Raw genomic sequence first — 15,662 nt, 5'->3', positions numbered from 1 at the left:
AAAGCATCATTATCTAAAAGATACAAAAAACTCTTAGAACTCAACAATAAGAAAACAAACAACCGGGTTAAAAAATGGGCCAAGGACCTTAACAGATACCTCACCAAAGATTTACAGATGGAAATAAGCATGTGAAAAGATGCTCCGCATCATATGCCATCAGGGAAAATACAAATTAAAACAATGAGATACCACTGCACACTTGTTAGGAGTTCACAATCTGAGACACTGACAACAGTAAACGCTGGCAGAGAATGTGCAGTAACCCAGAGCTCTCATTCACTGCTGGTGGGAATGCAAAATGGTCCAGCCACTTTGGATGACGGATTGGTGGTTTCTTACAAGCATGCTCTGACCATACAATCCAGCAACCATGCTCCTTGGTATTTACCCAAAGGAGTTGAAAACTTGTGTCCACTCAAAACCCTGCACACAGATGTTTGTAGCATCTTTATTTATAATTGCCCAAACTTGGAAGCCACCAAAATGTCCTTCAGTTGGCAAATGGCTAAATAAACTGTGGTCCATCCAGACAATGGAATTTTATTCAGCACTAAAAAGAAATGATCTGTGGAGCCAATGAAAAGATGTGGAGGAAACTTAAATGTGTATTATTGAATGAAAGAAGCCAATCTGAAAACGTTACATAGTGTATGATTCTAGCTACATAATGTTCTGGGAAAGGCATTCCTATAGAAACAGCAAAAAGATCCCTGGTTGCCATGGGTTGGGTGTGGAGAGGGATAAGTAGGTAAGCACAGTGGATTTTTAGGGCAGTGAAAGTAGTTTGTGTGATGTTATAATGATGGATACGTGTCATTATGCATTCGTCCAAACCCATAGAACGTATGATGCCAAAACTCAGCCTCTGTGCACCAATACCAAATCAAATCTTGGAGACAGAGTTTTGGGTGAAGTAGAAAAGAATAACTTTATTGCTTTGCCAGACCAAGGGAGACACAGGGGCTAATGCTCTCAAAACTGTGTGTCCCAACCTGGGGGGATTTGGTGAGGAGTTTTATAACAATGGTTCAAGGATGGAGCTGCTGATAAGGCTCAGGGTGTATGTAGGGCCTGCCTTCCTTTAATCTGGCCTTTGGTGGTCTTTTGATGAGCTTCTGTGGTTCTGGAGGTTATCAAACTGACCTCTCTGGAATGAAGAGTGCTTCATCAAGTAGTTAACATCTTCCATTTGTTGGAGGTTTTAGTTCTGCCAAAACTTGGAAGCAACCAAAATGTCCTTCAGTTGGCAAATGGGTAAATATGAGAAGAGCTCGAAGATATTGTTATGTGTATCCCTTGAGGCAGAACCAGGACCCTGACCCAAGGCCGCACTGTTGTTTCTTGACTGCTCTTCCCTTGTCTCTGCATCCCCTCTCTTCCCTGATTAGCAACTATTTGAACCTGCCCTTTGGAACTCAGCGTAGGTCATGAAAGCTGAAACCTATTTCCTACAAATAAGAAACAGGGGACAGAAGGCTTTTGTGCCCAGGAGCCCCACAGGGTCCTGCTTGGTTTCACATACAATGCCAAGAGTGAACCCTAATATAAACTATGGGCTTTAGATGATGATGTACCAACGTAGGTTAATCAGTTGAAACAAATGTACCACTTCGGTGGGTGATGTTGATAGTGGGGGAGGGTATGCATATGTCAGGCGGGGGTATATGGGAAATCTCTGTACCCTCTACTCAATTTTGCTGTGAACCTAAAACTGCTCTGAAAAATAAAGTCCTGTAAAAAAAAGAAAAAGCATCCAACACCTGTTGGTCTGGGTAACTACGTAACAGCTGGACTGTTTTGACTGAATCGACCTAACACTTAAATTATTTTTTAATACATTAAATAAATACATAAGCTAATTAAGAAGAAGGGAGAAATTCAACTCTGTTTGTGTCAACTGACTAGTTCTTGAACTAAATTGATGGGTTGCTTAAACTGTTTGACAAGCTCCTTCATGGGGGTGAGGGTGTGAGTCTGTGTGTTTTCATAGAACTCGCCTGTCAGTGCAGTCAAAACTGTGTGAGCTGTGGACACAGCTTAAGAAGTGTTCTGAGAACTGATTAAAGACAAGAGTTCTTCTAAATCCGTTGGGTTCCAAGAGGTGTCATGTAAATATCAATGTTCATTTCACTTGCTTATTTACTTCCTGTCTTTCCCTTTGCTGGAGGACTAGAAGTGTTTTTGCAATTTAAAATACCATGTAAATTTACCAAATTACAATAATACCATGAAAAATTAAGCACTTAGGCAACAAAAGTTGATCTATAGCAGTGGTTCTCAGAGTCCTGTCTCCAGCTAGCAGTAGGAGAATCTCCCAGGAGCTTGGTAGAAATGCCAATTCGAAGCCCATCCCAGACCTACTAAATCAGAAACTCTGTGGGTGGGACCCAGCAATCTGTGTTGTAACAAACCATTCAAGGGACTCTGATGCTCACTCAAGATGGAGAACCATTGCCCTAAAGGAAAAGAAGGGACACCACCAGAAGCCTCGAATAAGCCTTTGAGTTCAGTGAGGACTGAACAGGAGACCCTAAGGACTTTCTCCCATGCTTTAATAAATTTATGATGTCTTAAAGTTCTTTTGTGTGTTTTTAATTCCTTCTTTTAATCTTTGGCAATTCAAGCACTGAGTTTAGGTCAGACAGAACTGACCAGGTATACAGTCGCAGGCTGATGAAGATACATCAACATAGAGCCATTTAATTAAAACTAGCAAAATACCTAGACTCCAACATGGTCAGTCTAGTTATGCTAGTCGGCTTTACTAATATGGATAAATTGATCAACAGTGCAGTGAGCTGTTTACTTGGGAATTAGCTATAACAACTCAAAGCACTTAAATCCACTGAATGTAAATTCTTTATTTTCCCCAAGTGAAATAATGCCAGAGCAGCCTTACAAGATTGAGAGGTTTGTCTCCACCAAATAAAATATGCCTTCAGAAGAAAGGAATGGCATGTCCCCTGTCTTCCCCTTCTGGTGTCAGGGCAGACTGTCTGAGAAGTACTGAAAGGGAGAGTGACACAGTTTCCCTGGAGGGTACACACGGGTGATGAGCATTTCTCCTTATGCCCTAGCATGGAAGGTTCCATCGCGCGTCTATCCCAGATCGTGGCTCTAAAGAAGAAATACAAGGCTTACCTCTACGTAGATGAAGCTCACAGTATTGGGTCCGTGGGCCCGACCGGCCGGGGTGTGATGGAGTACTTTGCCATGGACCCCAGAGATATTGATGTATTTATGGGCACATTCACCAAAAGCTTTGGCGCCTCGGGAGGTTACATAGCTGGAAGGAAGGTAAGAGACAGATCCCTTGTGTCTGTTTAAAACCTGAGTGCCCTCGGAAGGTAGTCTGCGGGGTCTTCTGATTTCCCTGAGAGCTTCAGTTCAGTTCAACACACTTGACTGATGAGGGCAGCCTTTGCCACCGTGTGTTCACAGCCATGGCAGGCCCAGAAGGTCAAGGAGCTCATTCTCTGATAGCGCAGAGGAGCATGTGATGAGTAATCACATGACCATAAAAAGACAACACCGGCTGTGCACACAGGCAAAGACAGTACAAAGGAAAGGGCAGTACCTAAGAAGTCTTAGAATGAATGTCAGTCTTGTAGACAAAGGATGGGGCAGCGGGGTTTATATTTCAGAAAGAGGGAATGATGTCTAACAAGCCACAGAAGTGATGCTGCAGAACTGTAAGTCGTTTGGGTTTTGTGGCGTGAAAAACGCAAGGTGGGTGATAGAAACAGTGAGCAGAGGTCAGATGCTAAGGACACTGACCCTGTGCTACAAGTTGTGGGTTTTCAGAGTTTTAATCAAAATAGTAGCAAGATCGGAAATGTCTTTTTTAGAGATTTTCTCTGCAAACTAATTCTCTTCCACAGTTTTGGATAAGCCATGGGTCAAATCTTGTCATCCTCTGATACCTTGTCTAGGTGACTTAAGATTCTGATCTGAAGGAATCAGACTGTTAAGTGTTATCCCTGTCATTCTACTGCCAATGCCACCAAGGGGGTTGCTAAAATAAAACAAATGCTTGAAAGGATTTTAAAAGAAGAGGGAAGGGGTGGAGAGAAAGAAAATGAAATATTAAAACCTGGGTTTCGGGGCTTCCCTGGTGGCGCAGTGGTTGAGAGTCCGCCTGCCGATGCAGGGGACACGGGTTCGTGACCCGATCCGGGAAGATCCCACATGCTGCGGAGCAGCTGGGCCCGTGAGCCATGGCCGCTGAGCCTGTGCGTCCGGAGCCTGTGCTCCGCAATGGGAGAGGCCACAACAGTGAGAGGCCCACACACCGCAAAAACAAAAACAAAACAAAAAAAACCCCTGGGTTTCAGGGCTCAGAGAGCCAGTTAATCTGCTCCTTTATAGGACAGTCTAATCCAAATCCTGAGAGCTGTCTCCCCCAGGCCTACACCTGTCCCAGAGAGACTGTGATAGTGTAGCTGGCTCCAGCGAGGAGGGCAAAGAAGGCTCAAAAGCAGTGCATGCCGGTGGCTCGATGGCTTCTCTAAAATTCCTGGTTCCTCACTCACTGTCCCCAGCAGGAACAGGCGTTCAGACTCCTGGTAAACCAGTTAGACAAAACCAGAGAGTACGGCGAAAACAGTCTGGCTGTGGAAAGCCCATGATTTAAAACAACAGATTTTATTACGGCCACTGACCCTGCCATGAGATGCGCAAATGCTTAAAACGTCCAGAGCTTTTAGTGGTCTTTACCCTTCAAGAAGCATCACTTTCTTCCGAGCTCAAAGCATTGTTGTTCAGCGTCCTTCCACTGCTCTGTGGGAATTCGCTGGGTGTTGCTAAAAACATAGGGAATGCCCAGGATCTTACAAAACTCAGCTAAATCTGGTGAGAGGTTAAACTTTCCGTTTCTCGACTGTCAAAGCAATGGGATCAGAGGGTCTCAAAGGAGGCATGCCCCCGACTCAGGCTACCTGGCTTTGTGATTACTTTAGCAGAAGTTCTGAGCTACAAAATTTTTAACCAAGCGTAACTCTGTTTCCTGAACCAAAGGCACCTGAATAAACTGAAGCGAGTGGATCCTTGAAATGTTGTCAAACGTGGTAGCTGTCATCATGTCCCCCTTAGAGTCCCTTCAAGTGATACCCGCTTTAAACAAAGGCTCCTGATGGCCCCTTTAGGACCAGCTCAGTATGGTTCTCTCACATACTCTCCATCCTAAAGTCAGGTGGACTATTTTAAAAGTGTATTTGCTCTTGTCTATGTAACTTCTATTGATTTGGTGTAGATACTGAGCAATTGTGAAAATTATTTAGTATTTACATTAATCAAGAGGGAGATAAAAGTATGTAGATCATTTTTTGCTCTTTTAAAAAAACTTATTTTGTTCATACTTAGACCCAGGGGCTTCATCATTTCCCCCTTTCCCCTCTCCCCCTCCCCGCCCTCCCCTTCACCTTCCCCTCTCGCTCTCCCTCCCCTTCCCCCTACTCCCTCCACAAATACTCTGCAGTCTCTGAATTTACCACTAGGTGGCAGCAAGAATTAGCGAGTGTTTGGCTGACCCATGCGGAGACCTACTGTCCTGAAACAGCAAGATGCAAAACCTAGAAAACACAGGGTAGTTTTCAAGATGTGGAGGGTGAGCAGGAGATAGGAGGTCACTTGAGAAAGTGTCTGCATGGGCCGTTCCCTGATGATTTAAAACTCAGTCAGGTAAACACCTGTCTGGAATCGTTTTGGTGAGACTGTGATAAACCCAGATAAACGGTGGTTTCCTTCTAGCCTAAGGAGCCCATGAGTTAATGGAACTTACGCATTTGCTCCTCTGTGCATTTAATTTGTCAAATTAAGTTAATTTTATATTATGTATAGTTTCCATTTAAATCATAGTTTTTACGCCCCTGGACTTTGAAGAATTTTCACTTTCAGTTTGTTTTAAACTATGCTTTTTAATTGATAGGACATAGGATTGGGCAAATGCTACAGATTTGTTTGAAAAAATAATCTTTCTAGTATCTGTTTAAATAATTTGAGTTCAGAGTTTCATCATACATATTTTTTCTGGATATTTTAAAGTATATCCAGCATTCTAGATACTAAATACTACAAAAGCAACAAAATTAACTATAAAAAATGTTAAAGTGCACACACTAGGACTTTATATTTTTCTGAAATCTTAATAATTTCAAGTTCACTCTGCTCATGGGCTTCCTAGTAAATCTTAAGATTTGAAAATAATTATAAACTATAAAACTATAGAAAACTAGAAAACTATAAACTATAGAAAACTATAAAACTATAAACTATAAAACTATAAAAACTATAGAAAACTATATAAAACTATAAAACTATAGAAAACTATAAAACTATAAACTATAAAACTATAAAAACTATAGAAAACTATAGAAAACTATAAAACTATAAAACTAGGGCTTCCTAGTAAATCTTCAGATTTGAAAATAATTACTTGAGTCCAAAAATCTAGAAATCTAGCTCTTAACTCTCTTTTTAAATATCAAGGTCAGTGTTAGTGGCACAGGGACTATATTCCTAGTAATAGTTTCTAGGAAGCTCTAGAAATCTTTAGGGAACAGGTGAAGGCAGATGCGTCACGTAAGAAAAAATATTCGGAAACACACAAAAGAAAAATTGGTTTGGTGCTAAGATACGACTACAGAGAGTAGAGGTTTTTTTTGTCCTCACTTCAGCCTTCCGGTAACAAAATGTCCTACAAATTCATCTCCACTCTTGGAGTTTACTGCCTTGGCCTGACCTACTCTCCCAACCTCAGGGAAACTGCTAAAACTGTCTCTCAAGAGCCAGCAAGGTTTTACTGTTTTGCCCACTGTGAGTTCGGCGCTGCTGTAGCTGATCCATGAACACCCCACCGTGAGTCTTTCTCTCCTTTCAAGACCTTCAGGTGAAATGTCAGGTACTTACTCCTCTCCACCTGTCAGAGCTCCATGCCATGAACAGCTTCTTGGAAGAAAGCCTGAGCTGATGGGGCTAGTTTCCTTATTTTTATTTTTGAATTTGCGTTAATCCAGTTGCTGAGGCGATGGGGTCAACACTGCAGACCCCAGCTTCTAGGATCCCGGTTTGGCTCAGGCAAGGATCCTGAGTCCTCTTGCATGCCTGGGGTTGAGCACTGGCTTTCACAGCCTCCACTGGCTGACCAGATTTGCAAATGAATGAAGCAAAGGTGACCCTCCTGACTGATAGGTTGCAGGGCTGAGATTCTGGAGGAGGGGACTGGGCAGCCAAGCTTGGCGTGAGTGTTAGCCCAGAAGCCTGGGCGCCAGACGAAGGCAGAAGCCAGCTCTGCCCTGCGTGATCAGCCCTGGCTGTATTTAACAGCCCTTTGAAGTAAATGGGGGTCATGGAATGAACGCCAAGATGTTTACCCTAAGAGCCTCCTGTCTAACTTTCTCAGAAAAGCCACCCTTGTCCTTGAACTCCAGGCTCAGGGTTTTGCATTTACTAATGGCCTTGGAAACCTTGGTCTGAAGAGACCTCTAACCCAGCCTGAAGGAAAACACAACATGGTCTCTCCTTAAGACCAGAGCTAACTCGTAATTCATGGTTCATGGCATCCAGTGGGCAAGTGATAGGAGGAAATCGGAAAACCAGGAACCAAGGCTTCCTTGATGTCCTGCTGAGGGGACTCCAAGAGTCCCACTTTCTGAACCACACAGGTAAATTACCTCCCATCCACACACTCAGATTCTGAGAGAAATTGGACTCAGTCTGAAAGAAATAAGATTATGGGCAAGACAGTCTTACTGCTTAAAGGAAGTGATACTGTGCCGCTGAGGCATCTATTCAAACTAAGGATGCATGTGACCTTGGCTTTGTGAAATTTCTCAATTTGATAGGAAAATTGGGGGTTGGGGACATAAAGACCCCTTTAGGGATCAAAGGCAGCTTTGTTTTGTTTCTTTGATCTTTGTCAGCAATGCCCCAAGGCTACAAGAATATTGCTATACCTGTTCCTAAGAATGTAGCTTAATACCTCCCTCTATACTTCAGGGACCCTCACCATCCTTCCTTAGCCCCTAAACCCTTCTGCTTTCCATTAGACCATCAGTATTTATCAGAACCCCACTAAGTACCCACCACTATGGATTATAAGAGAGTGTATAATAAAGTATATAACTCAGTTCTCTACTCTCAAGGAGGTTCCAGTTTCTTTGGAGAAATAAATGTAATAGACAGGAAATATTTTGAGACTGATACAATTCAATCTGTGGTTTAGAACTGTGAACACTTGAGTACATTAGGAATTCTCCTCTTCCCCTCCTCCTCCAGAGGTGCAATCTCTGTGGATTAGGGAAAGCACCACAGGGATAAGTAGCAGTGAAGGTGGTCTTCTCTGTGCTCCTTGGGCCAGCCCCCACCCTGTGCCAAGCCAGCTCCTCTAGTCTGAAGAAGTAATACAGTGCAGAGCTAAGGGGGGTGCAAGGGGGGCGGTAATCTCGGGACAGACTGTTTGGGTCCAAATCCTTGTTATCCAGCCACTTTTTGCACTTTTTGGTTGGATAGTTTTCTGATCTGTTCCATGACTCAGTGATCCCACCTGTAAAATGGAGATAAAAGTAATACCTATCTCATAGCGTTATTGTGAAGCTGAGTTAATACATGCAAATATACATGTAAAATACACATAAAATTCTCAAAATGGAGCTTCAAGCAGCCAGTGAATATCAGCTCTGGGTCTATCAATGAACTGTCAGCTCTACCATCTTGGCAGTCATGCAATCTGCCATCAGGTCTGGGTTCTCCTTTCTTTAGAATGCCTCTCTTTTCCTTTCTTTTCACTCCTACTATTAACCACCCAATAAGGATGGAGGAAGTGCTGGGCTGAAAAATCTTTGGTTTGATGCCCGGATCTACCAACATGCAGTTATGTAACCTTATAGCATTACAAGGGAGCTGGAATAAAGACACTGTAAGAAGTTTTTACATTTTGGTCCCCTCCTCCCAACCCATGCTCCCAGTGTTAAGAATCTCTGAGATGGCAATCCATTAACAATAATTGCCAACAGCATCAGGTATTCACTAGGTACCAGATGCTTTTTAAGCACTGTGTGTGTATTAACTCATTGAATCCTCACAAGGACCCTGAGGTAAGTATTACCCTTATCTCATTTTTCAGAGGAGACGAAGGCACAGAGAGGCTTAGTAACTTGGCCATGGTCGCATATCACTAAGTGGCAGAGCCAGGATTTGAACCCAAGTGATCTAGTCTCCACAGCCTGTCTTGTAACTCTGCGGTCAGAACTCCCTTCAAGGGAACAACCCCTCATCACCTTTTCTTGGAGGCAGTAGCTTCTCCCTCTGCCCCCATTTGACTCTTCCATCCTGTGCTGATTAGGATGCCATCTTTATTACTAATTTTAGCACGTGTCTATGCCTCTCCCCTCCTCTCTCCAAATCTACCCATCCTTCAAGGTCAGATCATCTCCTCAAAACAGATCTTTCCGGACCACATGAGCCCCATGATCCCATTTCCTGCATCCCACCCGTTCCCTCTTCACTGGCTTCCCCAGCATCCTGCTGGAAGGCACCAGCTCTCAGCAGAGAAAGAAAACACCTGCTGCTGCTCACGGAGGATTGTGAAGAGCAGCTTAGCTGCGGCTACTCTGGAAAATGACCACCTCTCTCTCGCTGACCCTCCCGCCACATCCTCCATCGTCAAAGTGAACTTCCTGGATACCATGTGGCCAGTGCTTTCGTTCAGGCCAACGTCACACACATCCTCTTCAGATACAGTGAAAACACTGTTTTTATGAGATTTACTAAACAAAATAATGGACAGAAACTTAATTTTGATTTTAATGTAAGTGGAGAATGGGTGCCAGGGACTAGGCTTTCTATCTTCCGCCTCTTCTTGGGCTCCGGCATTCAGAACGTAGCCCAGAGCACATCCTTGTACAAACTTGCTGAATGGAAAGATGGAAGGAGGGAAGAGGCGAGGGGTGGGGAGAGAAGGAGGAGAAGGGAAGGAAGGAAGGAAGGAAGGGAGGGAGGAAGGGAGGGAAGAAAGGAGAGAGAAAGGAAGGAAAGAAATACTTAGAAATGGAAAGAAAAAGGATTTGAATGGAGAATTTAAAATTAAAATAACTAAAGAGAGGGAACTAAAGATGCAGACCTACTAGAGAATGGGCTTAAGGACACGGGGAGGGGGAAGGGTAAGCTGGGACAAAGTGAGAGAGTGGCATGGATATATATACACTACCAAACGTAAAATAGATAGCTAGTGGGAAGCAGCTGCATAGCACAGGGAGATCAGCTTGGTGCTTTGTGACCACCTAGAGGGGTGGGGTAGGGAGGGTGGGAGGGAGACGCAAGAAGGAGTAGATATGGGGATATATGTATATGTATAGCTGATTCACTTTGTTATAAAGCAGAAACTAACACACCATTGTAAAGCAATTATACTCCAATAAAGATGTTAAAAAAGAGAGAGCGAGAGAGGGAACCAGAGTAGAAACGATGGGGATGGAAAAGAAGAAAGAAACCAACAAAAAGGAATGAAGAGTGTGAAATGGAGAAAGGAAGTCGGGGAAGCAGGAGCTTGGAAGAGGGGATTTAGGATGAAGGACATATTGAAGGAAGCAGGAAGGACAGGATGGAGTTACCTGTTCCCCCTGTGGGCCAGGTAGAGGCATCATGTCACCAACCACCTGTAAGGCAGGCCACTCACTTTACTATGAACGTTTAGGAAAGTTCATAGTAACTTTAGGTACTCTCTACTTACTTACCTATTAACTTTAGTTACTCGTTCATAGGAAGATAAACTATGTACATTTAAAATGCTTGGGTAACGACCCATGGTTGGGAGCAAACACGACACCCATAACCCGAGGGAGAAAAGTGACAGGTGGGCACAGTCCCAGGCGCGGAGGCGGGAGTGGATGTGGCCGGTGAAGGGGAGTTAGGACGAGATGGGCCTGCTCGAAGCAGAGCTCTCCGCAGTTCATCTTCCAGGGAGTGATCAGAGTAGATCCTAAGTGGGATCCTAAGCTGTGTCGTTATCCTGGGAGAGAAGGTGGCTGATGCTTTACAGACCCCACTGCTGATGCAGAGCCGCTATGGGCCCGCTAGCTTTTCTGCAGGACAACCCCGAGGGTCCTGGGCTATGAGTCAGGAAAGGTGGGCCAATGGATGGTCTGCCTGGCCAGGGCTGAGTGCCTCCAGGTACCAGCTCTGAGTCCCCCACCATCGCTGTAGAATGAGGTGATTGGAGCTTCTTCAGGCTCTCAGCATGCTTCCCTGGGACCTCAGGTTTGGCCTCAAAGGTCAGACATGCAGGTGGAGAATCATTCCTACCACTGTACGGGCCAGCATCCTGCAGTGGGTCAGCGCTCCAAATAGGGTTACACAAAAATCCCAACAGTTGTCTCCTGCTCAAGGCACAACTAGAGTTTATCTGGTCCTCACCTCCACACTGGTTTAATTTCTCTCCTCTCCCTCCTGCTGCTCCCTTCCCCTGAAAGTTTTCTTTTTATCTTTGTCTGTCTTCTTTCTTCAAGACAATTCTACTTCCTCACTGGAGCCTCCCTTATCTACTCCCGCTGGTAATATCCCCTCTCCTTCCTCGGCCATCTGGTAGCTCCGCTGCATAAACTAGTCTGCATGTCTTGTTATTTTTCCTGCCATTACTCCTCCATGGGCACAAGCTAATGTAATATGCTCAAGGGCAAAAAACACATCCCGGATTTTTCTTTGGACTCTCCTGAATACTAAACCAGTGCTTGTGTGGGCTAGGTACCCAAACAAATGTCTAGGAAACCACTTTTCCTTTACACATCTGGTTTTGCCTTACAGAACTCCACTCCAAATTTGCAGCATCCCATTGTGGTATACCTTCTAGGTTGTTTAGGGAGAGACTAAGAAGAAGGGATAGAAAAAATAAAGAGTTTGGTGATGCCCATTGAAAATCAGACCACATTCGAGAATCAAATGTCTTGTGCGATGATGGGTGGGGATGGGGCCACTAACACTGAGATTTATTTGCCTTCTTTTTGGATTTCCCTCCTGTATTAAAGGACCTTGTGGACTATTTACGGGCTCACTCACATAGCGCTGCTTATGCCACCTCCATGAGCCCCCCGGTAGCAGAGCAAGTCATCAGAGCAATGAAATTCATCATGGGACTAGATGGGACCACGCAAGGTAAGAGGGTCTGCAGCAAGCACATCTCCCGTGAATTCCTTTCCTAGACCTCTCCCTGTCTCCCTTCTGCCCCATCAACCTCCCTCCTTTTCAAATATAAATTTCTGTCTTTTTTTTTTTCTTTTTTTGGCCGCATCGCGTGCCATGTGGGATCTCAGTTCCCGGACCAGGGATTGAACCCACTCCCCCTGCAGTGGAAGTGCAGAGTCTTAACCGCTGGATCTCCAGGGAAGTCCCTATACACCTTTGTCTTAACCAATTTGTAAATCAAGCCCTATGCACATCAATAGTACATAATACATAAGAGTACACAGTACATAAATGTACTAGAACTGCCATCAGCACACAAAAAAGCGGAGGATGCTCTTTTAAAGCAATGAAAACTTTCTCATTCACCTCTTTATGTGATCAGCAAATGTGGATAGTTTTGCTTATGAAGCCAAATTTGGTGTGTGTTTGCCTGTGCTTTCTTGGAACTGTCACTTGTGTTTCCCTGGGAACAAACTAGTCGATTTAATATTCGTTTTTTTCATCCACCCACCCACCTATCTCATCATTCATTCATTCATTCATTCATTCATTACCAGCCAAGAGCTGGGGAGAAGAAAGTCACCACTGCCCATTTAAGAATATATGGACAAAGCACTCACAACCATAACCTACCAGCCATTTCTTTGATGTTGGGTCACCACAGCCAAGGTGTGCTACTTTGTTCAACTCAAATGAGCTTAACCTTTTTTTTGAAAAATGGTTTCATCAAAGGCTCTTGGAACGCTCCATCTTTCATATACAGTTTATAGAGCTTCTACTATTTATCACAATGGGGAACAGTGATGGCTAGGGCAGTTCTTACTGTCAGGCAGTCTAGTGAGTGTGTTTGTAGAAGCAGCAAATTACCCTGGCCTCAGACCTGCTCACTAGACTATACAATCCGTGTGCCCTGACCCACCTCTCAGCTGACGTGAAACCCTATACTGTCTAGTGCAATGTTCCAAGCCTACTATTTCAGTAGAAATATGGAGAGATCCATCATTTTTCAATTTTATTAAAACAGCAGAATACTTTATTCACATACACATTTTACCCAGAAGCCTACTATATATAAAGCAGATTAAAACAGGGCTGGTGCGGATGACGTAGTGTCTCTATGTACCTCCAAACCAATGGTCCCTGAAGCCATTCCACTGAGCCCCCGTGCTCCTCATCACTGGGTTGAAAAGGATAGACTTTTCTTTTTCACTAAAGCAAGAAAAAGGCTTGGAGGGTGACTTTGTTCCTCTAAGTAAAATGCAATGATTGACTGACCTTCAGGTCATTTCCAGCCATGTCTTTTGGGTTTTATGATTCTGTGTCTTATTGAATAGTCCGTGTGAAAAAGAAATTCATCGCAAAACACCGAGCTGATCTCCCTGTGCTATGCTGCTGCTTCCCACTAGCTATCTATTTTACATTTGGTAGTGTATATATGTCGATGCTACTCTCACTTCGCCTCACTTCCCCCTCCCCTTCCCTGTGTCCTTAAGTCCATTCTCTATGTCTACATCTTTATTCCTGCCCTGCCACTAGGTTCATCAGTACCATATATATATATATATATATTTTTTAGAGTCCATATATATGCATTAGCATGTGGTATTTTTTTTTCTCTTTTGCTTTGCTACGACCTAGAGGGGTGGGATAGGGAGGGTGGGAGGGAGGCTCAAGAGGGAGGGAATATGGGGATATATGTATACATATGGTTGATTCACTTTTGTACAACAGAAGCTAACACAGTATTGTGAAGCAATTATACTCCAATAAAAATCTATTAAAAAACAAACAAACAAATGCTTAAGGGCATAAACTGAAAGCAGCTGCCTGGACTTGACTCCTGGGATACTACTTAACTTGCTGTGGTCTTAGGCAAGTGATTTCACTGATCTGCTCAACCCTGAGCAAGTTACCTGTCTGTGCTTCAGTTCTTCCAGCTGTAAAATAAGGAAAGGGATATTGATGAACTAAGGTTTTTGTAAGAATTAGGTAAAATAAGACATATAAAATGCTTCATTATGACTGAAAACAATTCCATCTATAGTAAGCATTGTATAATTGCTTGCTGCATTACTTGGTATTACTCCTGAGGTGTTCAAGAAGTATTTGGACTATGTCTTGGAGAAGCTGTAGGAAGGATTCTTGTGATGCAAGTGAAGTAAAGCTAGATTTCCTTCAAGGTCCTGGATTAGTCAGGATAAGCTAAATTATGCCAGTGTAACAAATAAACCTTGAGAATCTCAAAGACTTACCTGAATCAAGGTTTATTTCTTGCTCGCAGATCTAATACCAGATCTAATACAAATCGGACATCTCCCTGCACACTTCTTCTCCGTAGGAAGTGACTCAGGCTTCTGTGAGCTTGAGGCTTGGCCACCTCAGCAACTGGCCTCCACAGTCACCATGGTAGAAAGAAAGATCAGCCTGGAAGTGACACATCACCTTGCTTACCATGCATTGGCCAAAACTAGTCACATGGCCCACCTGAATTTGGGGAAATGGTGGTGATAAACTAAGAGATATGGATATAGATATGAATAAGCAGATATCTTTAAACCTTCTAAAGCTGAAACTCGAAATAGACCTGTCTCCATTCCCACATGAGCTGTCCAGTTGTGTGAAAAAACTGGTCCGGAACCACTGGAACTCTCTCAAAGTCATCTTAATGATCTTCTTGACTATGTGCATTTCTTAATGGAAAACAATTATTTGAGACTAAAGCTAAAATGCCAGTTAAATGAATTGTCCTATGATGACCAGAATTATCCATTGGTCATATTTTCAAGATGAATAACTAGAAAAAAGTTACCCTGAAAATTAGCCTATGTCTTAATAAAGATCACTAATTTCTTAAGCCCTGTAGTGTATATATTATCAGCATCCGTTGATTAACATGTCCCCAACTTGACAATTTTTTCCTTCCCACCTCTGGATGGCTTTACCACTTCATCACAGGCAGAACTCACTCTGTTTATCTGACCAAAAAGATCTGCAGAAAAGCTACATTTAAAGACATGATCATAAGAACTTTGATAGCTATCTATCGTCAGTTTTTCTTCCTCTGAGGGGAGAGATATTTCCCTTGGTTCTCTCTCTTACCTGGTCATTATTTTTAACCTCCCAGTTAAAGGGTCTCACTTCACCCTTCTTGCCATCTTAAGAGAAAAAAGAAAGAAATGAGAGAAGGATACGTGTTCAGTCTGTGTTCTCAGAGTCAAGTTAAGGGGAATCAGGGAGAAAGATCGGACAGTTTCTTTTCAAAGGAACTAACAAAAGAAAGTGATAAAAAAGCAAACTGACTGAATCATCAGCCAAGTTTCAGATGGTTCAGCCTGACATGGCTTTTGAAGAATTCAAAAGCACACAGTGAATCATCACGCTGGCCTCATTGACAACAATGCCTGCTTTAAATAAGATAAACAAGTCTGGTTGGGAACGTTGCAGTAACTCACCCCTTTCTGCAAAGACAGAGCAACTCTCAGGGT

The 15,662-nt window shown here is 43.4% G+C and overlaps 1 protein-coding gene across 3 annotated transcripts in view; it reads left to right on the top strand.

Annotated features, from left to right (window-relative positions):
• The window catches only part of SPTLC3 (serine palmitoyltransferase long chain base subunit 3), a 126,358-nt gene that overhangs the window by 79,379 nt on the left and 31,317 nt on the right, over positions 1-15,662 (top strand). For all 3 annotated transcript variants that reach the window (XM_030872555.2, XM_060284868.1, XM_060284869.1), the window contains 2 exons: positions 3,081-3,300; positions 12,021-12,147. In XM_030872555.2, the coding sequence (XP_030728415.1) occupies positions 3,081-3,300; positions 12,021-12,147 (347 nt within the window). The remainder of the gene's footprint in view (positions 1-3,080; positions 3,301-12,020; positions 12,148-15,662) is intronic.

This window comes from Globicephala melas, chromosome 15 (assembly GCF_963455315.2).
Source record: "Globicephala melas chromosome 15, mGloMel1.2, whole genome shotgun sequence".
Classification (NCBI taxonomy): Eukaryota; Metazoa; Chordata; class Mammalia; order Artiodactyla; family Delphinidae; genus Globicephala; species Globicephala melas.
The sequence above is the reverse complement of the archived record's forward strand: the minus strand, read 5'-3'. Positions and strand labels throughout refer to the sequence as shown.